Genomic DNA, 23,146 nt, shown 5'->3' with positions numbered 1-23,146 from the left:
TCCCCCTTCCCTGGGATTCTCCAGGCAAGAACACAAGTGGGTTGCCATTTCCTTCTCCAATGCATGAAAGTGAAAAGTGAAAGTGAAGTCACTCAGTCGTGTCTGACTTAGGGAGCCCCATGGACTGTAGCCCACCAGGCTTCTCCATCCATGGGATTTTCCAGGCAAGAGTACTAGAGTGGGGTGCCATTGCAGGCCGGCATCTTGTGATGTGAGGGCCTGTGTCCCTGAATCTGGCTTTGTCTTCAGCTTCAGAGTGGCATCCTCCCTCACTCCATACTCGCTCCTCGCACTAGCCGCGTTCTGTGCTGGAACGACGGCCTAAAGGGTAAGTGACTGGACACACGTCAGATGCTGCCGTTGAAGATGGTTTATGAATGCCCCCCATGGGCCTTGCTGGGCTGACAGAGATACAGAGGTGGGTCAGAAGCAGCCTCTGCCCGCATCCCAGGAGCCCACAGAGGAAACAAATACATTAAATCGATGCAGACTGTGGCCTGGACCTCAGTAAAGAGGTGGTGTTTCAACCAGGTGGCGGTGGAGCTCGGGTTCACCATCAGGATGGTGCGGCAGAGGAGCCTGGCTGGAAGGCAGGGCTTCCTGTGGCAGGGGCACACTTGTCTTCCACCCAGCCTGGGGGAATGAAGCAAACAAGGATCAGGGCCAAGGTGGGAAGAACTTCCCTCTACGCCATGTCTCTCCTGCCTGAGTCCTGTTCCTTTTAGTTTCCACCTCAGGCTCGGGCACCTCAGGCTCGGGCAGTCAGTGGGCATCAGCTGGAGGCTGCTGTGGGCAGAGCCCACCCTCTGCTTCCCACACTGAAGCAGGGCTCCTTATGTCCCAGAGGCCCTCCCTTGGGTTCCTCACCCAGAGCTGGGCCAGGACAAGGTGACGCTGGACAGTCTGCCCAGGATCCATGAAAACACAGGAGAAGTTGGTGTATCGCAGGGTAGGGCTCAGCTCCTCCAGCACCAAGGGCCTCCACAGCTGGGTCCACTTGCCCCTGTACTCCCGCCTGGAGCAGAAGAGGGGGAAAGGCTGAGAGGACCGCAGCAGGCGGCCTGCCTCCAGCCAGCCTCACCACCATGCCCTCACCTGGTGCTGCCCTCCCGCAGCCGGCCTGGGAGGTGCTCGATGAAGGAGCCGTTGCCCAGCCAGTAGAGGATGCTGAAGTGGGAGAAGCGGCTGCAGGCGGTACAGGACAAGGTCAGCGTTCCATCTAAGGGGCACATGTGGCTGTTAGTCCTGTAGAGCAGACCCTCCCGCCTCCGCCATAGTCTGCCCGCCCTGTCCCACAATTCAGGAATCTTGAATGGAAAGCCCAAGGGGAAGGCTGCGCAAGAGGAATCTGGGGATGGGTCCCTCATGCGGGTCCTTGACTCCTGAGTGGTTTCTCCAGAATGCCCCGGGCTTTCCTAGCACCCAGCTTCAGTGACTAGGAGCTCTGGCCGAGGAGGCAGCACAGTAGGCAGTTGCTCAACTGAGAAGGCCAGTGGGCAAGGAGGCCCTGGGAGGAAGGGCTGGGCTTGGAGCCACCTCAGTCAGGACTCGGGGAGTCCTCCGACTGTTCTTCTGAGTCCTCTCCATCCCACCTGACAGCATCTTGGGAGCTGTGAACTGAGCCCTGCACCAGCTCGCGATGCTGGCTGGAGTGGGAGAATGCCCACTGCTCAACCGAGCTGCTCGGTTGGTGACAGGCTACATGGCAGAAGGCTGGGGGGTGCTTGCTCAGAGGCCAACCCACCCTTGGGCCATTGTTCCCTCAGCCCGCCCTCGAACCACCGTGCCCTCCCATCCTACTGGAATAGCTCCTTACTCAGTGAGACTTCCACTGCTGGCCAGGTCACTGTCAGCGCTGGGCACTGCTTAGCTGCTGGGAGCGCTGGGGGCCGTGAGGAGCAGGGGGCCTTTGCCATCCCAGGTGAGGCAGCTGGGATGGCCTGAGGCACAGGTGTGGCTCTGGCCAGGTGGGAGATGATGTGGGCACAGAGGAGCAGGGCCCGAAGAGGGCTGGGGTCTGAGGAGAGGACAGTCACAGAGGTCAGCAGCTGTCTGGCCTCCCAGGACTGCTCGGCATCCTGGCTCTGCTCTTGCTTGGAGAGGCAGCTGCTGCCAGGATTAAGTCGCAGATTCTTGGCTCTGCAGGGAATGGGTGGGACAGAAGAACCCCTCCAGCCCTAGCTCTTGGCTCTGAATGGAGCACAGCGAGATCTTGGAATGGAGCCAGAGCGCAGCATCCAGAGGCTGAAAGCCACAGCACAGCAGCTGAAGGGACCGCCTGGGGTCAGGTTCCTCGCTGGCCTCAGGCCACACCCCACCCACTCCCGCACACGCGCAGCCCCAGGGCCCACCTGGAATCCAGTTCTGTCTCACGGTCATGATCTCTGTCAGGAGCTGCAGTGCCTTGCTCTATATATCTGTGACAACTTCCTCTCTGGGGAGGCGGGGGAGGCGACCGTGACAAACGGCTTCTCCTACAGGTTCCAGGCACACTAGTTCGGCCTTCCTGTGGTCTCCACAGCCCCTTCCTACGTCTGACTTTTCAGGGGGCTGCCAGACACTGTCCACTCTGCCCCGTCCACCTGTCTCAACTGACAACTCCTGGAGGACTGGCACTGAGCACAGGCTGGAGCTTTTCCAGCCCCTAGAAACAAAGCTGGTGGATCCTAGCTCTTCTATTATCAACATTATACTCACTAGTCCAATCAAACACTTCGTTACAGGATGGAAACTGAGGCCCAAAGAGGACCAGGGACTTACCTAGTCACAAAGGGAGGGAAAATTCCGCTGCCAGAGCTGTTCTGGGAAGGGCAGGATAGACAGTGAAATCCTTCTGGGAAAGCACTGCCCCTGCTATTTTACTTTCAGTTTTATTTAAGCAGGGGATCTAGAGTAGGCTCTGGCCACCAGCAGACACATGTACTCCACAGCAGTCTGGACCCAGTCCCGAAGGTCCCTGCACACCGTGCCTTCTGCTGAGGTGGAGCTCACCGTGGCCATGAACCTTCTCACTCACTCCCAGGGCCCCTGCTCTGAAGGTGGTATCAGCCTGGGGTCTTCAACTATCCTCAGCCTCACCCTCCAAAGGGTGCACAGGGCCATGAACTAATGACAGTCTCTCCATCCCAAGACTCTGCTCTTCTATGTGAACAGAAAAGGCCTCCTGCTTCTTCCTTCAGTCACACTGTATTCAACGGGACAACTGTCCTAGGCACTGGGGACCCAAAGTTGGATCAAGTGGAACATTTCAGACTCATACCAGCCCATCCACATCCTGGCCTTTCTCAGGCTCCCCACTCCCTTCAACCAACCCAACACCCACCCCTCACCCCCATGAATCCTTCTCACTTCTGTCATCCCAGCTCCTTGGCCAGAGCTACAGATCTAAGCTCACCAGAAAGTCTAGTTTCCTCTGCCTGGCTCCCAAGAAGCCAAGCTGTCCCTTTCGGAGCTCCCCAGCTCAGTTTGGCTGTGTCTGGCCCCACATGAGCCCCATCATGGGAGCTACAGTTCCTGGCCTCCACAGGAATCTCTCAGACACGCTTGGAGCACAAGCTGGAGCATTGGCCCTACGGGGAGGAGAGGGTGCTTTCCAGGGAAAAGTGGGTACACCCAGCACTGGCTGGAGCAACAGCAGAGCTACAGAAGTCAGGGTCATACATGTGGCCTCAAGGGGCAGAGAGACCAGGGCTGGTGATCCACGGAGCAGCTGTGAAGGACCAGACCTGAGTTTCTGGGATCAGGAGGATGGGGTCCTGGAGACAGAGCCAGGGAGGCCAAGAGATGGAATAAGGTTTGGAAGATGCATCAGGAACATGGCTGCAGTCTTAAGGGGTGAGTGTGTTGTGTGTGTGTAAAAACCATACATTTCCAATTTAGATGTGGGAGACTAAAAGTCAACTCCTCTTCTCCAGGGCTCTAACTCACATCTCAGACCCCCCCACTCACCGCCTGCACAGGAGCTCTGAGCTGCAAGACGCAGAGAAGCTCCTCCCTAAGAGCACCAGTGTCTCCAGCAGGGAGGTCAGGAGATAAGACTGTCGGAGCTTCTAAGACCCAGTTCTCTGGGGAAGGGGGTGGGGATGCGAGGGACAGGAGACAGGACTCTACCTTTGAGTGTAAATAAGGCCAGAGTCGGGCTGCTGGGAGGTCATGGTACTCAGGACTGTTGAAGGATGGAGAGTGCGCCTTGGTGAGACTGGCCTTGGCTTCTCACATGACCTGATGTGGGGGTGGGGGGGGCGTGGTTTATTCATGAAGTTGTGTCTGACTCTATGACCCTCTGGACTGTAGCCCACCAGGTTCCTCTGTCCATGGAATTCTCCAGGCAAGAAAACTGCAGTGGGTTGCCATTTCCTTCTCTAGGGGATCTTCCCAACCCGGGGATTGAACATGCATTTCCTGCATTGCAGGTGAATTCTTTACCGCTGAGCCACATGTGGGCGAAGGAGGGACAAAAGTGAAAGGATGACCCCAGGCCCCAATCCACTGAGGACAGGCCCATGGGCATGAGCAGCATGTTGGGTAAGCCACAGTTGGGTAAGAGAGTGACTGGGGAGAGGGGTGGTTGCAGCAGGGCACTGACCTCAGGTCGTGAGGACAGTCACCCTGTGATGACCCAGGGCTCCTTCTGTGACAGGACAGAAGCCCAGCAGGCCATCTCACTCAGGGATGTTGGATGGGACCCACCACTCGCAGGACCCAGCTCTCAAATGGGAAGAGCAAAAAGGCAGCAGAGGCCAGGCAGCCCCAGGGACCACAGGGAAAGAGGTGGGAAGAAGAAAAGCAAGATGGATGTTCAGCTTTCCAACCCAGCTCACAGAGCTTTATTAAGAACAGATGACAAGATCCTGCTTGGTTCCTGCTGCACCTGAAGGGCCATATTCCCTAGGAACCCGGCGTGGAAAGTCCATATTTGCCCTCCTACTTCCTTCAAAACCCCTAGGACCAGAGCTGGGGCTTACCTGAAACCCCCTTTCAGACCCCATACCCACCCGGCCCTGACCTCTTCCCAGCCACCCCAGCACTCATGCTGCTGGGCCCAGGCAGAACCCAGGGATGACAGGGCTGACATGAGGATATTCCATGAGCTGGGAATCCCCTGGCAGCTTCGAGCGAACAACGTGTGACTACAGGAAGAAGTGTCACGTCTATCAGCCCCTCCACCGCAGACACACAGACACACACGCTCACTGGGGCTTGCAGGGAAGGAAGTGATGTGGCCGTGGCGTTCGGCACATGTCACCACTTCTGGGCAGAGCGTCAGCTTGCACAAGCAGCCCTCAATCACTGCTCTGTATAGATGGTCTCTGTTCTTGACTGAGTAAGCCCTGCTTAAGGGAAGGTTCCCCAACAAATTCTCAGGGAATTCTGAGGTCCCAGGGCTTCCCTTATTGGAAAAGCCACGACAAGGTTCCACTTGCCTCAACCAGCCTATGGCCACCCCCACAGGGAAGGCCTGCGTGTGGCCTTAACCGGGAGGAAGGACACTTCACCCCCCAGCGCGCTCCAGTGGCACCGGCCACAGTTCTCTGGCCCTTCCGCACCGAGTGTACCAGGCTCGAACCCCATGCATGGAAGGAAGAGGGGGGCAGGGCCTGGGGCTCACAGCCAGAGGTAAGATGGCTCCTTTACATCAAAAATGTTGTGGCTCTGCTCCTGCCCTGCTCAAGCAGGGAGGTGAGGCCTGGAAGAACTGGGGCAATTCCTAAGCTCCACAATAAAAAAGGTTTTTAAATATATTCATCAAAATAGTTTTCTTTTAAAAAGCCCCCACTGCTGACCGCCCCACCGGCTGGCTCTCCATCACCTCCCTCCCCAGCCCGGACATAGCCGGAGGAGTCCTGAGTGGCCCAGGGCCCCTCTGAGTCTTTCCCACCCAGGAGGTCTTGGAGGGCAGAGAGGAGAGTGCCCTGAGGTCCATGGTGGGTGGATGTTCTTCTTCCTGACTATTCCAGGCCCAGGATATAGTTGATGCCTTGCACCAGGCCAATGATGACAGGCTGCCATGCTACCAAGTACCGAAGCCAGTCCAGCAGTTGCCCGTACATGACATGAGGCCTCTCCCAGCTGTTAGTGAGTTAAAGAAAAGAGGCTACATGTTCGAGCTGCTGAGGCTGGCCTAGGGGATGGGTGAGAGGATCTGTATACATGTTCCTGAAGCGTCACAGAAATCAGCCTACAAAGAAAGGTGCTTTCTAGAAAGACGCCCCCCCCACAACCTCTCTGTGTTGGAACACAGGGCTGAACCCAGAGAATGAGGGAAGTGGAACAGAGGGGATCAGTGCAGAGGATCGGACAGACAAGGCAGAGGGTGGAGTGGTGAAATGAAGCTCTCCAAGGCCAATACACACAGAGGGCTCTGCGTGACCCCCTCTGTAAGCTGGGACTGCCAGTGAGCCTGAGACTGCTGTAAATTTCTCATGACAACAGCTTCAGGAAGATGAGGAAAGAGATAAGGTAACCCGAAGGTTCTTGTCCAAAATGAGAAGATTTCTAGGTCAACAGAGGGTTGAGTGTGAGGACAGAGGCATATTGAGGCAGAGCAAGAGGCTGGTCACAGGGGATAACTCCTGGTAGAGAGGCTCTAAGGAGCCCCATCCAAGGGCACTGAACATGTGGGCCCTGCTGTGGCCAAGAGGCCCTGGAGAGGAGTCCCTTCCCTCTACTTTACAATCCACTGCTAGGAAAGACACTGGAGAGGGAGCCTGGGAATCCAGCTCCGGGGAAGCACAGACCTCACAAGACTGTGGGAGTCCCTCTGAGGGCATCAGGAACCACAGTCTGGCCCAGTACTGAGAACCAAGAGAAGCCCCAACCCTCAGCTTGACCACAGAGTTACTGAACTAGACCCCAAAAGAACCAAGCAAGGAACCATAACGGGAAACACCACGGCCCTCCACAGCCCAGCTAGTATCCAGGGGCCAGGAAACCCCCACACAGAGAGAAAGGGCACCTGGGAGAGGCCCCTGGATCCAGGGCAGCTGAGAGCAGCACAGGTCCTGTGTTCAAAGCGGACGGGACAGGGCTGGTCTCCAGCCCCGCCTGCCAGGGGCGAGGCGCCACACGTTAGTTACAGCACCTTGAGAATGCTGGTCAACCTTGAAACCGTTTCACTGGTAAAATGAGGATACTATTACCCAGGTCACAAGGCTCTAGAGAACGAAGTGAGCTCACAGAAGGAAAGCGCTTGTCACAGTGCCGCCAGGTGCACAGTGAGCAGGCAGGCAAAGGAAGTCGCTATCACTACCGATTCACCCTCGAGGGATCCTGAGTGGTGAGGAGAAGCTGAGCTGTTGGTCCTGCCCCACATCCCACCCACCTCCCTAGACAAGCCAGACAGGGGGCAGGAGGGGCACCCCAAGACCCGCCTGATGCAGGCCAGTACTTTCTTACCACTGCCCACTCCCAGCAAGAGCCCAAAAAGGATACGGGTTGCTGAACATCCTCTTGAGGTCTACCTTCTCTTTGCAGTAGGGACATGTCTGCTTCTTTCCCACAATGCACCAGCCGCGGATGCAGAACTCGTGGAATCTGAGCACCAGTGGTCAAGGGAAATGGTGGGGAGCCAGGATGGCACTCCAGCCCCATGATGGGCTTCACAGCGTCCAGGCCCTAGCTCTGGAGGGAGGTTCAAACCCTGGCTTCACCTCTTACTGGCTATATCATCTTGGGCAAGCTGATAGTACACTTCCGGCCCTGCTTCCTCATACATGAAGTGAGGTTAATGAACTCTGCCTTACAGGGCCGCTCTGGGCACAATGGAGAGCACACGGCACAGAATGGGAGCCGAGTAAGGATGTGGTGAGCGCCAGAGGCGCCACTCAGGGGCACTTGATTCCAGCACTGAGGGAGCCAGTTAAAGGATGCTCCTCCCTGGTGACTGACCCATCTTGCAGCAGCTAGTGTAGCTGAGGCTCCCTTCTGACCTGGCCAGGCTATACATGCTGCTTACACATGAGTGGCTCCCATCTATGAGGAAGACCAAAGGAGGCAACCGTTTCCACTCCCTGGGATTGGCTTCCCTATCAGAGGACATCACCCAGATGTATGCCTCTTGTGACTCTCCTCCCCTCAAAGGTCTGGCTGGCATGGCCAGGGTCATGACGGTCCCCTCCCTCCCTAACTGGAGTGTGCAGGTGGTGAGAGAGGCAGCCCAGGAGCTCCAGGAAGGATACACGTGATTGCAAGACAGCCTATACGTGTTCTCGATGATGCCTTCTTCACTGACATCCACAAAGATCTGCTGCCCACACACAGCACACACACTGTCCGAGAGGTGCTTGGTGGGCATGCCCGACTCACTGTAGAACTGGGAGAGAAGAGCAGGAGGAAAAGACAGAAAAGATGTGAAAATCAACCAAAGTGGGACGATACCAGGGAGGCCTGGGGTCTTCTGGAGAGAACGTGACATGGCAGGTGGAGGATCCCGAGCTGGAGAATATCTCACCGTCAATCATCCTCATCTCTGTGGGGCAGATAGGGTGAAAGGACTAGACTAGAGGTGGGCTGGGAAGTCAGATCAGACAGAACCTGAAGACGGGGCTGGTCAGCATCAGGGCAAGGAGGCGGGCAGGGAGAAGGGTTCGGGACTGCTGACAGGGAACTACGTCAGCTAAGCCACTCTGTGGCCACACCGTGGTTCCCTCAGATGGGCAACATCTCTTCTCCAAGAGAAACACCAGTGAAACACCTGGTGCAACGGTGGCTGGGTGACAAGGACATTTTCAGGCATTTGCTGCAGCAGTAAAACAGCTTCAACCCACTTGGACAGCATTTGGCATGATGTCTCAAACTGCCACACCATTTAACCCATTAACTTCACCTTAAGAAATAAGAAATTTCTTTAAAAAAATAAAAAAAGCTTCATGCATACAGATACTCATTTAAGTGTTAATTTATAACTAAAGAAATGAAGAGTCTGGCAACCTCTCAAAAAGTTAAACACAGCAATACCATATGACACAGCAATTCCATTCTTAGATAATACTCCTAAAGAATAAAAACCAGGCCTAACCACACACTTGTACACCAATGCTCATTAGCAGCATTAATCACAAATAGCCAAAAGGTGGAAACAGCCCAAGTGTCCATCAACAGAAGAATGGACAGACAAAAACGGGGTCTATCCCTCCAATGAAACGCTACTCAGTCACAAGAATAATAAAGTTCCGATACATGCCAAAACACGCAGGCACTTTGGAAACACGCTAAGTAAAACAAGTCAGACAGAAGAAGATAAACATTGCACTGGTATATGAGTCTTTCTATAAAATATCTAGAATAGCCAAATTCATAGACAGAAAATAGAACAGAGGTAAGCAGTGGTGGGGAGGAGGAAATGGGTTATTGCTTCTGTTTGGGATGATAAAAAATTTTGGAAATAGGACACTTAACAATGGCTAAAATGGTGAATTTTATGCTGCATGTATTTTCCCAAAAAAGCAAAAAGAAAAAAAGAAGCAAACAAAAACAAGCAAAGAAATGGAAAAAACCATAAGTGGCCAACAATAGAAGGACGCCTCAATAAACTGTGGCACCCACTCAAGGGGCGAGACAGGCAGTGAGCCAACTGAAGCTTGAGATACAACATTAAGTGTCAAAAGCAGGGCACAAAATTGGAGGCACAGTATTGTTGGCACCATATGTAAAGACAAGCAAGCAGATCAATTAAAAGGTCAGAAGGAAATGTATGAGAATATTTACACCAGTGATCTCTCGGTAGTAGGATTATAAATGGGTGTTTTTTATTTTGCCTACTTTTCTGTACTTAAATTTTCCTTAATGAAAATATATAACAGGCAAACCTCAGCGATACTGTGGGTTCCATTCCAGAACACCACAATAAAGTGAGTCACACAAATTCTTTGGTTTCCCAGTGCATTTAAAAGTTCTGTTTCTAGTTACTACTAGGTGTGCAATAGCATTATGTCTAAAAAACCAACTGTGACACTAACATCCAAGACCACAGATCACCATAACAAATAATAATGAAAAAATTCAAAATATTGCCAGAAGCACCAAAATGTGACACAGAGACACAAAGTGAGCAGAGGCTGTTGGAAAATGGTGCTGATAGACTTGCTTGATGCGGGGGTGTCATGAACCCTCAATTTGCAAAAAGCAAAACAAAAACCTATCTGCGAAATGCAATAAAGCAAAGCATGATAAAAAGAGGTATGCCCACACCTTAAAAGATTATTTATTACCCATGGTTAATCACAGTGAATGAGCAATTCCATGCTCCAAAAAGAAATTCAAATTTTTGCATACTTTCCTTGTGGTTTATTGTTCAATAGCTACATAGCATTTCCCCTTGATCCCAAGAATAAAAGACTTGAATTTTGTTGAACCTATTTTTCTTTTTCTTTTCATTGTCTTATAAATGATGGTAAAACCCACATAATATAGAATTTACCATCTTAACTACTTTTAAGTATACAGTTTGGTAATGTCAGTAAGTATATTCACATTGATCTGCAGCTCATCTCCAGAACTTTTACATCTTGCAAAACTGTAAAATTAATTCTTTGAAAGGCTTCTGGGTGTATCTATAAAGGGAAACAGATTATACTTAGCCTTTTTTGTATTGTTATTTTCCTAACTTGAGTTTGCTCTGTTTTTTGTTTCCAAGCAACTGTCTTCTGAAAACTTCACAGACCGTTAGCTGGGTGAGAGACAACAGTGGAAGAAGGGCGGGCGTGAAGAAGCTAGGACAAGGAGTAGGGAGGAGGCAGCTACGTCTGCCACGACCTCCACTCCACATGCGGCTTCTCTGACTCCAAGCAGCCCTTCTGAGAAATGGCCTCTCCTGACTCCAAAAGTCCTCAGGGTAGAGGGCAGAGCTGCCCCAAGAATCCATGAACATAGAGTTTCCAGCCTTCAACCCTCCCTCCCCGTCTTGCAAGAATGTCTGAAGTGACTGAAGGGGAGCTTGTTACCGTCACAGAACACCACAGCAGCCCCGTCGCTGGGGAAACCGAAGCCCAGAAAGGAAAGAAACTAGCTGTGATGAGAACCCAGACCCCCTGACCAAGACGTTCATTGACATCTGAACACTGCAGAAATGCAGCTACTTAGCTCAGTGAGGGCCAATAATTCAAAAGGTTCTGATTTGTGTATCAACAGCGCAAAAGGAAAAGTGAGAGTCAGGGTGAAGCCAAACCCGTGGGAGCCCACAAGCTGCAATTCTCCAAAGCGGGAATCTGAATGTTTGTGCTGAGGGGACCTCTGAGAGAGACTCCACCAGAGTTCAAGAGGCTGACGGCTCTGAATGTGCCTCCCTGAGTATTTCTGAACAGTGAGAAGAGAGACCAAGAAGTCTGAGCCCAGCTCTGACACCAAATCCTTGCACACTTGTGCAGCACAGGAATACCACCACTCGCTCTGGCCCATGGCATTGGCAGTGAGAAAGGGGAACCCTCCAACTCAGGACAGGAGAGCTGAGGAAGAACTTAACCTCAAACCACTCCAAGTTCTGCCCCAGGATACTGGGGCAGGGATAGAGCATCAGAGAGAACCTGCGTGAGGTGATGAGAGTAGGAGGGACACCAAGGCAAAGTTCTATTACGCCTCTAGCTTCTCCATTCTCCCTGTGAGCTAATGCAGTGACAGGCCAGCAGGGTCAAATCCCACAATGTTTCAACAAAGTTATCAGATGAGTCTGTCAAGTCAGGAAGGTCCCAGCAACCAACAGTTCGCAGAGCCCACTGAGACTGCGTAAGGAGGCTCTCAGGCTGAGTGAGGTAAAGTACAGGGAGGAAGATTCCAGTTTAACCTCAAGAGCCTGATGCCTCAGTGTGGAAAGGGCTCAAGGGGCCACACAGTTTGTCAGGACAGACTGCATTTCCATCCTCTGTCACTTACTATCTTGATGATCTTGAGCAAGCCACTCAAACTCTTCTTTCCTTCCGTCACATATACTGGGTACCTACTAGGTACCAGTCACTGGACTAGGTCTTGGGCTATGTTGGAAAAACACAGACCTGGCTTCTGTCTTCAGGAAACCTACAGCAAGGGAAGACTGGCATTTAATGGCTATACTACTCAAAGCAATCTACAGATGTAATGAGATCCCTATCAAATTACCCATGACATTTTTCACAGAACTAAAACAAATGATCCTAATATTTATATGGAACCAAAAAAGACCCAGAATTGCCATAGCAATCCTGAGGGAAAATAACAAAGCAGGAAACCTAACACTCTTAGACTTCAGGCAATACTATAAAGTGATCATAATCAAAACAGTGTGCCATTACCACAGAAACAGACATACAGAGATCAACGGAACAGAATAGGGAGCCCAGAAAAAACCCCACATACCAATGGTCAAGTAGTCTTCAACAAAGGAGCCAATAATATAAAATGGAAAAAAGTCTCTTCAGCAAGTGGTGCTGGGAAACCTGGACAGCTGTATGTAAATCAATGAAGTTAGAACACACCCTCACACCATGCACAAAAATAAACTCAAAACAGCTTACAGACTTAAACATAAGATACAACACCATAAAACTCTTAGCAGAGATCATAGGCAAATATTCTCTGACATAAATCACAACAATGTTTTCTTAGGTCATTCTCTCAAATCAACAGAAATAAAAGCAAACAAAAAAAATGTGACTTAAACTTATAAGCTTTTGCATAACCATTAAAAAACCATTAAAAAAAAAAAAAAGACAACCTATGGAATGGGAAAAAATATTTGCAAATGATGCAACCAACAGGGCTTGATTTCCAAAAAATACAAACAGCTCATACAACTCAAGAACAAAAAACCAAACAGTCCAATGGAAAAATGGGCAGAAGACCTTAATAGATATTTCTCCAAAGAAGATATACAGATGACCAATAGGCACATGAAAAGGTACTCAACACTGCTAATTAATAGGGAAATGCAAATCAAAACTATAATGAGGTTATCACCTCACATCAGTCAGAATGGGCATCATCAAAAAAATCTACAAACAGTAAAAGCTGGATGGAGTGTGGAGAGAAGGGAACCCTCTTACACCTTTGGTGAGAATATAAATTGGTGCAACCACTAAGGAAAACAGTATGGAGGCTCCTCAAAAAATAAAAATAGAGTTGCCATGTGATCCAGCAATCCCACTCCAGGGCATATACCAGATAAAACTACAATTCAAAAAGATACATGCAACCCTATGTCGACAGCAGCACTATTTACAATAGCCAAGACATAAAGAAGATATGGTATATATACACAATGGAATATTACTCAGTAATCAAAAAGAACTAAACAATGCCATTTACAGCAATCTCTAGGATGCATACCATACTAAGTGAAGTAAGGCAGAAAAAGAAAGACAAATACCATATAATAACACTTACATATGGAATCTAAAATACGATACAGATCAATGTATCTACAAAACAAAAACAGACTCACAGACAGAGAGAACAGACTTGTGGTTGCCAAGGGGTAGGGAGGATAGAGGAGGGAAGGAATGGGACTTTGGTAGTATCACAGTCAAGCTATTAGATATAGGATGACTAAACAACAAAGCCCTACTGTATAGCACAGGGGACTACATTCAACATCTTGTGACAAACCACAATGGAAAAAATATGAAAAAGAACACACACACACACATATAAAACTGAGTCACTGCATTGTACAGAAGAAATTAACGCATACTCCAATAAAATTTTTTTAAATGTACATAATATGAGAACTAATTACTTAGAAGGCTAAAATAAGAATTAGTTATTTAAAAGGCATTCAAAGGGCTATCAAAGAACACTGCAATGAAGGAGTTTCCTAACTAAGCCTAGGTCATCTGAAGAGGCTTCCTTAGAGGAGTGGCACTTTAGGCTGAGAGGTGAAGCATGAGTAGAAGTTAGTGAGATGGAGAGGCAGGAGTGACAAGAGGCGGCCAGCGGCAGGAAGAGCCTGATGCACTTGAGAAACTGTAAGCCGTCTGTAAGAAAGAGGAAAACAGTAAGTCCTTAAGGCCAAAATGGAGGATTGTGGACTTTAAATGAGAAGTCATCTAAAGGCTTTATTTTAGACTCATATTGTTTAAAAGATCACTCAATCTTCCATGTGAAAAATGGATTCAGTGAGACCAGCTAAGAGACAGTTACAATATTTTAAATGCAACAGATATTGGGGGCCTATGCTCAGGTGATATGCTATGCTATGCTAAGTTGCTTTAGTCGTGTCCGACTCTGTGTGACCCCATGGACAGCAGCCCACCAAGGCTCCTCTGTCCACAGGATTCTCTAGGCAAGAATACTGGAGTGGGTTGCCATTTCCTTCTCCCATGCTCAGGTGATAACTTGGGCTAATTTGATGGCAATAAAAATTGGGAGAAGTGGACCGATTGTTGATACCAAAGAGACAGCTAACTAGGAAAGGCCTGGAGTTCAGAAGAGAGTTCTGGATTACAGATCTGGAAATCATGGAAAAAGAAAGGAAATAACTAGTGAAGAATAGAGAAGATGGTTTAGCCTTGAGCTCATAGGAACAGTAACATTTAAGGGGAAGGAAAATTAACAGAGAAGACAGAAAATATCAGAGAGAAAGAAAACCAGGACAGGGTAATGTCACAAAAGCCACCGTGAGGAGGCGGAAGTGGTCGGGGGAACCGTTTTTAAGAAGAAAGAAGTGCTGAGTCAACTGTGCTGTTGACTGCTGAGATCATAATCAATCCCCCAGAATAAGTGACATAGAGTCCCTGGTGATCTGAGTAAGAGTCACTTCATAAGAAGGGTATGACTTGAGGTCAATTAGAATGGCCCAGGAAGTAGGTGAAAGGTGATCAAAAAGGAAACAGAAACTTTCCACAAATTTAGCTGTCAATGACAGGAAATGGCTCAGTAGCTAGAGAAGGTGTGTCAAAGAAAGGACAGTTTTTCAAACAGAATGTTTAAATGATTAATAGGCAAGAACCCAGAAGAGGGAGAAGCTGAAGTCATGGGTGAGAAAAGAAGTCAGTGGCACACCAGGTCCCTGGGGAGGCAGGAGGTGTGGAATCCAGAGCACAGGTAGAGCTGGCCTCTGATGGGGGAAAGGACACTTACTCCACTGTTCCTGAGGGGAGGAGGAGGAGACAGGTGCAAACACAAGTGGGTCTATAGGTACGGTGTGAGAATTGGAGGGATTCCTGTTTGGTTTCTAGTTTCTCAGGAAAATAGGAGGCAAGATCATCTGCTGAGAATGAAGGGCAGAGGGAAGGGGTGTTTGAGGTTTAAGAGTGGAGGTCTGAAACAGAACTTCCTCAAAGTGGGAGAGGGTGCGTTCCCGATGAACAGTCAGATTTCTCCTTTTGCACAGGAGCTTGTCTGTAGTAGGGGCTCAGGTTACAGGAGTTCCAATCCACACCAATGACCATCACAGGGAATGTGTGCCATGAAGGCCTCGAGGTCTCTTCTGGTCCCTCCCCTCAACTAGTGAGGAGACTAATGGCCAGGGAGCAGAGCCTCGCTCGAGGCCAGACAGTCGGTGGCAGGGCTCAGCTGGCTCCCTGTCAGTTCAAGATGGCTTCAGAAATACTTGCTGAAAAAGTGAATAAAATACCCATTTCCAGGATTATAGTGGAGGAGATTCCATAGCACAGAGTGGCTGAAGGTGATTTCAGACAAAGACAGCATCAAGAGAGAACTGGCACGCATGGTTAATGATCTGTCTGTCTTGCTTTACGTGCTGAGTATGATGAAGATACAAAGTCTACAAGGGCCCTGTGCTCCAGGGGATTCGATATGAAATAGGTAGCGCAGCAGGACGGTGCAGTAGGTAACAGTAGTTGCTATCATCATCACCACCTGAGTGTCTGCCATGGGCCAGGCTACTCTGCAAAGTGCTTGACATTAACCCATCTGTTCCTTACCACAATTCTATAAGGCTGACAATATTATTACAGGTAATAAAAGAAGATCAGAAAGGTAAAGCAACTTGCTCAAGAGTATACAGATAATTAAAAGTGGAGGAGAATCTGAAACCAGGTCTGTCTGACTCTGACCCCCCAGCTCTTTACACTACTATTTGAAGTCAGATGAATGGGTAGCCAGCCCTGTCCTCATATTATCCGGGGTTGCTGAGGCTCCAGGAAGTAGGAAGTCTGAGGCACAGCAATTTGCTCAGGAGACAGAAAATGTGAGCTAGGACACCAGGCCCAATGCAGCACAATATGTTGCTACCCTGCCTGCCAATCAATCCCACAGAGGAGGAAGTCCCAGAAATAAGCCTATTTCTCAATGCTCCACTGCCCCATCCCTCCATGACTTTTGGGTGTGAATAGAAACTAAACTGACTGGCTGTCACAAGCTTATGACCTCACAGTAACCAGCTGGAAAACACAGACTTCATCCAAGATTCCCTTGAATCAACTGACTCAACAAAACAGTTACAAATTTTGCCAAGTGAGGCAAAACAAAAAGCTGCTGCTGCTGCTGCTGCTAAATCGCTTCAGTCATGTCCGACTCTGTATGACCCCAGAGACGGCAGCCCACCAGGCTCCCCTGTCCCTGGGATTCTCCAAGCAAGAACACTGGAGTGTGTTGCCATTTCCTTCTCCAATGCATGAAAGTGAAAAGTGAAAGTAAAGTTGCTCATTCGTGTCCGACTCTACTCTACACTAACTAAAAAGAGTAGCATAGAGTACTGTAAAAGGAGTTAAGAATGCTTAATACAACTATAAAACATCATAGTTTTATTTCTAGGAATTGTGAAATTAATTAATCACAGATTTTTTTTTTTAGGTCAAACCACTCCCAGAAGGGGACCAAGAGATGAATCAGACCTAGTTCCTGACTGGTACAGCTCCAAAATCAACTATGACTCTTTGGGATAGAAGCTGTGATCACCGAATATACAAAAGACTATGAAGAAATAAATAGAACTGAAAATGTGGTATATATATACAAAGTGAAATATTACGTAGCCTTAAAAAGGAAGGAAATTCTGACATGCCACAACAAAGGTAAACTTTGAGGATATTACACTAACTGAAATAAGCCAGTCACAAAAGACAAATATTGCATATGAGTTCACTTATGTGAGGGATCTAAAGTGGTCAAATTCAGAGAGACAGACAGAATGATTGTTGCCAGGGGCTGGGGAGAGTGGGGATTAGGGAATTATTGTTTACTGAGTATAAAGGTTCAGTTTTGCAAAATGAAGAGTTCTATAGATGGATGATGGTGACAGCTGAAGAACAATGTAAAGGTATTAATGCCACTCAACTGTACACTGCAAAATGGTTAAGATGGTATGTGTATTTTTAGCAGTTTTTAAAAAAAACAACTAGGGGTGCTACTGAAAGTGAGCAATGAAGCTAGTAAAGGCTGTACTTGGTCACATTCTGTGCACTGTAGACTACTGATAAATAACTGCTGCTTGAATAAATGAATGAGTTGGCTAATGAATGAGTGGAAAGCTGCTGTCTCTTGACTTCCTCAAATTACCCTCCCCAAAGCACTGATTAGATTCTGGCTTCGAGACCACAGACATTCTCTTTTTTTAACTTCTTTCTTCATGTTTTAAATTTTTTGGCTGTGCTGGATCTTTGTTGCTGCACATGGGCTTTCTCCAGTTGTGGCGAGGGGGGGCTACTCTATACTGGCAGCACTTGGACTTCTCATCTCGTTGCTGGCTTAGCTTCTTGCAGAGCACAGGCTCTAGGCGTGCATGGGCTCAGTGGTTGTTGCACAGGGGCTTAGTTGCCCTGTGGAATGTGGAATCTTCCTGGGCCAGAGATCAAATCTGTATCCTCTGCAAAGCCAGATGGATTTTTAACCACTGGACCACCAGGGAAGCCCCAAGAATATTCTTGAAATTCAGGCTGTCATGGTTCAGGGGCCTATGTGTTCCTGAGCAGACCAAGGCCCATCTGACCAAAGTGGGCAGAAATAACAACAGTCTTGAAATTTTCAGGATTGGAAAGAACTCTAAGATACATCCCTTTCATCTCATGTTGGAGTCTCTTCTCCCACATTCCTATCTGATCTAATCTGCTGGCATCCTGAGCCCTAGCAGAAGACCTGTTACTAAATCTCAGCAATATTTATGAAGAGAATTGGAAAAGAACAAATGAATTAACTCCTGGTGACTCACCCGGTACTATCACAGGCCATTCTAGTATTCCTATGACCCCCAGGATGGGACCCTGGGGAAACAGCAAACTGCTTGTCTATAGTTAGGAGCAGCAAGGTCACATTCTGTTGGATGGGAGTTTTCAGAGTGACTCCTCTGAAAGAGACAGCTGGATAGAGTGACTCCTCTGAAAGAGACAGCTGGATAGAGTGGCTCCTCTGAAAGAGACAGTTGGTCACAGCAGCTTCTCTGAAAAGGAAAGCCATTCTCAATGTCAATTACTTAGGGGAGAGGTAGCTATCAGGTAAGATACTAGGATTCAGAAGACTAGCCTGTGGTATAAAGTAGGGGCAGCACTATTTTTGTCAAGAACACAGGCTCTGGGTGTTGGCATCTGGAGGACAGTCGCTGTCCAGGTGTGAATTCCAGATTGTGGGTGCTAAGATGACACCAAGGACACTGACACGGGCTGAGCTGGATGAGGCAGGGTCTAAAAGCCCTGGGTAGCAGGCTGCCTGGTAAAGATGCTCACACTTTATTTTCCTGCTCTTATCCTCAACTCTTTAATAAAGTCCAATGTGATTGTTTGATTCTTACATTCTGTGCTAAGAGGTACAGTGAGGTATGTGGTTTACCCTTGGGACAGACTGTTATCATGGAGTGGTGGGGGTAACTAGTGACATCCCATGAAAGGAAGGAGAATACAAGGGGTCAAGAGTTAGTGTTTGAGGCACTCTCCACCCTAACGCGAAATTCTCCCACCAGGTCTCCTGGTGAAGCTGGAATTTATCATCATTAGGGAATTATCTTATGAGGGATTATCATTTACAATCACTGGAGTACCCAATAATTCTTCCCAAGAACATGGGAAGAGGTCCAGGTCAAATCCCATCTTGCAGAGGCCAATGTAATAACTCCATCTCCCATCTGCTGCTGCTGCTAAGTCACTTCAGTCTTGTCCGACTCTGTGCAACCCCATAGACAGCAGCCCACCAGGCTCCCCCGTCCCTGGGATTCTCCAAGCAAGAACACTAGAGTGGGTTGCCATGTCCTTCTCCAATGCATGAAAGTGAAAAGTGAAAGTGAAGTCGCTCAGTCGTGTCCAACTCTTAGCGACCCTATGGACTGTAGCCCACCAGGCTCCTCTGTCCATGGCATTTTCCAGACAAGAGTACTGGAGTGATGCTAACTCAGTGATCAATTCTGAGCTTAGCTCCACCTGGACAGAAAAGGGATTCTGCAGATTAGTCATTAGGGACCCACCTGGGAGGGAATAAAGGCTATATTTAAATTGGCAGCTGATAATAACTTTGAGATAAAGTTGGCAACTACTTGGGAAAATCAGAGAATTGGTCCTGTACAAATAGAAAAAGAAGAAATCACTAGAGGGTAAAGGACAGGATTCCAGTAAGAGACACTCTGAAAAGCTGGCTGTGCCACCGAAGGAAACAGTTTCTGCTGCTGAAAGTGAAGTGAGCAATTAGACAATCTAGGGTCTGAAAATCTCTTCAGGGAGTGAACTAGTTGAATGAACAGCTAAAGACACAACTAAATAAGAGAAAATGAGATGCTGCTAAAACATGAGATAGCTGTTCAGGAAAGAATCTAATAGGCTGTCTATAAAGTGACCCAATACACTTTGTTTTCTATTTAATCCATTACAGGAAAATTAAAGAGTCCCATGATACTGCGACACAAAGTCCCAGACCCCAAACTGTACTTGGTTTTCATTACACAAGGTGATAGGGCTTCCCAGGTGATACAGTGGTAAAGAATCTGCCTGACAATGCAGGAGACACAAGAGACGCAGATTCAATCCCTGGGTTGGGAAGAACCCTTTGAGTAGGAATGGCCAACTCACTTCAGTATTCTTGCCTGGAAAATTCCACGGACAGAGGATCCTGGCAGAATACAGTCCATGGGATCACGAAGAATTGGATATGACTGAGTGACTAGCACACACACCCAAGGTGATAGCTGAATCTTCTGTTTAACCTGAATTGCCCTAAGCCTACCAGTCCAAGGCACAAATGAGATCACCTAGCTGTGACATACAAATTTGCACAGCCAAGAGGTCCCCACCTGCAAAACTGCCACAAGCTCAGCAAAAGGTCCTGAAGTGCCTCACATGAAGCCAGTGCCAAGCCTTTCTTGTTCTTTTCAATTGGTCTCCATTGATGTCTCCTGCCTAAAAGCCAGGACTTGTATGTGGAGGAACCAGGAGAACCCACTTCCCTGATGTTCTAGGGCTTCTCTCCAACTTGCCAAACTTCAATCTAGAAAGGACTTTGGAATGCCCTTCAGTCCCCACACACCAGAGTCACAATTATTTCAGCACAGAAACTGGAGAAATATCTATTAAATTTGGAAATATTTCTTCTTGGGGTGGGGTCTAACGGTATGGTATCTAATGATACCAAGATGGGGAGCACTTCTGTGTTGTTGACACAATTACAAAAGAACTCATTATTTTTACAAACAACAAAACAACAAACTATTTCCATTGCACAAAAAAAGGAGTAAGGACACCGAGTTGGGTTTCTTAGACTGACTGTTACTTCACCTATATTTTAAGCTTGAAGAATCTTTGCATGGTCTCCACCTGGTCCTCTCGCAGCATTTCCTATCTCAGTGAAGGACCCGAGGAGTTGCTTGAGTCAGAAATGTCAGCTTTGGTACCTACCTTTCTTTTCTTCCTGTTTTTTCCTTCAGTCCCCAGAACCAATCTATATCCAAGATTGGCCTTGGAGGTCAAACTTACCTCCAAGATACCGCACATCTACTTCTCTCCCTTCTCACCGTCTCTACACTAATCCAAGCTGCCTTCACCTTGCACAAACTACTGCAACTGTCTCTTTAAATAGTCATAGTGGGTCACGCTGATCTGTGGACCCTTCGCTGATCTATTCTCTATCCAAGCAGCCAGAATGATCTTTTCCAAGTGCACATCTGATGATACCATTTTCTATCTTAGACCCTTAGTATTTTTAGTATAAAAATCACAATCTTTCATTTGGCCTATATGGGTTTTTCTAGTCTAGCCTTTATTTCTCTAGAGACTTCTACTATAATTCAGCCCCACAACCACGTTAGCCTTAGTTCCTCAAAATTCTCACCTTTTCTCCCACTATAGGCCTCTTAAACATGCTATTTCCTCTACCTGGTACACACTTCACTTTTCACTTCATCTGGTTAACTCCCACTCATTGTTCAGGTCAGCTCAAAAGTCACACCAGGGAAGCCACCGTTGAGCCCCAAGACTAGGTCAGACGCTGTAACTGTATTTGTTCATAGTATCATGAACCTCCCTTGATAATATTAGTTGTAATTTCTAATAATATAATTTTGTAATATATTATTATGATAATATAATGTATCATATATAATTTATTGGTGTTTTAAATTACTTTAATACCCATCTCTCTTGACAGTAAACTCCATTTGGGCAATAATCATGTTTATTTTTGTACACCTTTCTAATCTAAGCACATTAGATGTGCTTAGGGACACAGGAGACATTAAATAAGTATCTGTTGAGTGACTCTCAACTTCCTGTAGGGTAAAGTGACTTTTACCTTATGGCTTAGATTTAAAAATTCCAGGGTACCTCTGAGATCTAGCTTTCCAAATTTTAAAGAGGGAATCTCCATATATAATCACTCATATCTTGAAGGATTTTGTATGGCTTATCTCTTCCATCAAACAAGTGATGCTATCCTGAACTCTCTGAAGGTGGCAGGAGGCAGTAATAAAAGCCCAGGTGAACTCACCCCTATGGTCGATGCCATGTAGTCTGCACACATTTCTGCAAAGTCCCGCTCAAGAACACCATAGTAGAGGCCATAGAAGAGGAGAGAAATGCCGAAGTCCATAGCATCTTCAGGCTTGATCCTGTAAGGGAAGCAGCACGGCCTGTAAGACTTGCCCTGAGAGGCACCTGCTTTGCATTACTACTCTGGGACACATAAGGCAGCGCCTAAAACTGGAAGCCTCAAGAGTAGAGCAAGTATTGGCAAACTAAAACCAAGTCCAGCCTGTTTGCGTACGGTCTGTGGGCACCTCCTGACAGGCTAGGACTGGAAGCTGTGAAGACCAAATCAGAGTATCCCTTCTGCCCATTTCCTCACGAGGTCTCCCTTGCCTGCCTCCGGTGACTGATGACCATGCCTTGCAGCGGCCTAGGCTCTGTTCTGGTTCGCATTTACACATTGGGGACTCCTCCACTGGCAACCACTACACACCAAACAGTGGGATTTCCGGTCTGGAAGTCAGCAACTCACTAATGAATTGCCTCACCTCCAGCAAGTTACCTAAGTTGAAATGGCCAAGCCCTCCAAAAGGAGGGAAGAACACAGCAGGTTCTGGGTGTCTCTGGAGCAAACTGAAACTGATCCCAATGCTCACTCACCCCCATCAGGCCCCTCCTTTAGAGAATGTTTCACCTGATGGCAAGTGGACACAAAGAACGCCTACCATTTGAGACAGTTCACCTAGGCAAATACATGGGGCAGGGAGGTGTTTTCTCTCTTGTTATGTAAATACCTATAAACCATCCTAGATCTTGCCTTTTTCCCATGAAACCTAAAATATTTATTTGGTCTTTTACAAAAAAAAAAAAAAAAAGCTTTCTAACCACAGCTTTAGAAAAGAAAGATACAGTTAGTAAATATACCCGTTACATACAATTTTAAGTTGCAACTACACATATTCTGTATCATGTCACCAAAGTTAAATTTTGGTTCAAGTCTTCTTACTAAGGACAATATGCCTATAATATTAGGAAGCTTGTTTTAGTGATTTCATGGACCAATAATTTGCAAACTTGAGTCTGTAAATGTTTATTAAAGAAAACTATCTTTGTAAAACATTTGTAGGAAGAACTGAATGTGTTCACTTAATACTGTAAATTACATTTATCTCAGAAAGTTGAATTTGCCCACCAATCTTGTAATATGTAACCTACTAATTTGATACCATGGTCTTATACCAATTAACTAATTAGCATCATAAAAATGGTCAAGATTCTCAAGTATATTTTCCTCCTATGTAGTTTATCAAAGTAGAAATTATAATTCTAGAATAAATATCTTT

The 23,146-nt window shown here is 47.6% G+C and overlaps 2 protein-coding genes across 3 annotated transcripts in view; both read right to left on the bottom strand.

The window, feature by feature from the left end:
- Positions 1–355: 355 nt before the first annotated feature.
- LOC120876723 (interleukin 18 binding protein) lies at positions 356–2,434 on the bottom strand. The gene is made up of 5 exons (XM_040258735.1): positions 2,352–2,434; positions 1,817–2,017; positions 1,096–1,219; positions 868–1,015; positions 356–633 (listed from the first exon to the last, which is right to left on the bottom strand). The coding sequence occupies exons 1-5, from the start codon at positions 2,377–2,379 to the stop codon at positions 505–507; spliced, it is 630 nt and encodes a 209-aa protein (XP_040114669.1). The 5' UTR covers positions 2,380–2,434; the 3' UTR covers positions 356–504.
- Positions 356–23,146, bottom strand: part of RNF121 (ring finger protein 121) — an 84,381-nt gene continuing 61,590 nt past the window's right edge. Inside the window, exons 6-11 of one of the 2 annotated variants that reach the window (XM_040258731.1) lie at positions 21,826–21,946; positions 8,178–8,311; positions 7,432–7,533; positions 1,817–6,069; positions 1,096–1,219; positions 356–1,015 (exon numbers count right to left, since the gene is read on the bottom strand). In XM_040258731.1, coding sequence (XP_040114665.1) covers positions 5,949–6,069; positions 7,432–7,533; positions 8,178–8,311; positions 21,826–21,946 — 478 coding nt within the window. In that variant the 3' untranslated portion in view covers positions 356–1,015; positions 1,096–1,219; positions 1,817–5,948. The remainder of the gene's footprint in view (positions 1,016–1,095; positions 1,220–1,816; positions 6,070–7,431; positions 7,534–8,177; positions 8,312–21,825; positions 21,947–23,146) is intronic. The other variant, XM_040258732.1, reaches the window with a different exon arrangement.

This window comes from Oryx dammah, unplaced genomic scaffold (genome assembly GCF_014754425.2).
Source record: "Oryx dammah isolate SB20612 unplaced genomic scaffold, SCBI_Odam_1.1 HiC_scaffold_17, whole genome shotgun sequence".
NCBI lineage: Eukaryota > Metazoa > Chordata > Mammalia > Artiodactyla > Bovidae > Oryx > Oryx dammah.
Note: the sequence above shows the minus strand (reverse complement) of the source record. Positions and strands in the feature narration are given on the sequence as shown.

What these genes read in the sequence shown, in the direction of transcription:
- LOC120876723 (XM_040258735.1), bottom strand. Translation starts at nt 2,379, where the DNA reads ATGACCGTGAGACAGAACTGGATTCCAG. An exon ending in GAGACAGAACTGGATTCCAG is followed by an intron (nt 2,018 to 2,351) that starts GTGGGCCCTGGG and finishes TCCTCTCCTCAG; the next exon opens with ACCCCAGCCCTCTTCGGGCC. An exon ending in CTGCGGGAGGGCAGCACCAG is followed by an intron (nt 1,016 to 1,095) that starts GTGAGGGCATGG and finishes CTTCTGCTCCAG; the next exon opens with GCGGGAGTACAGGGGCAAGT.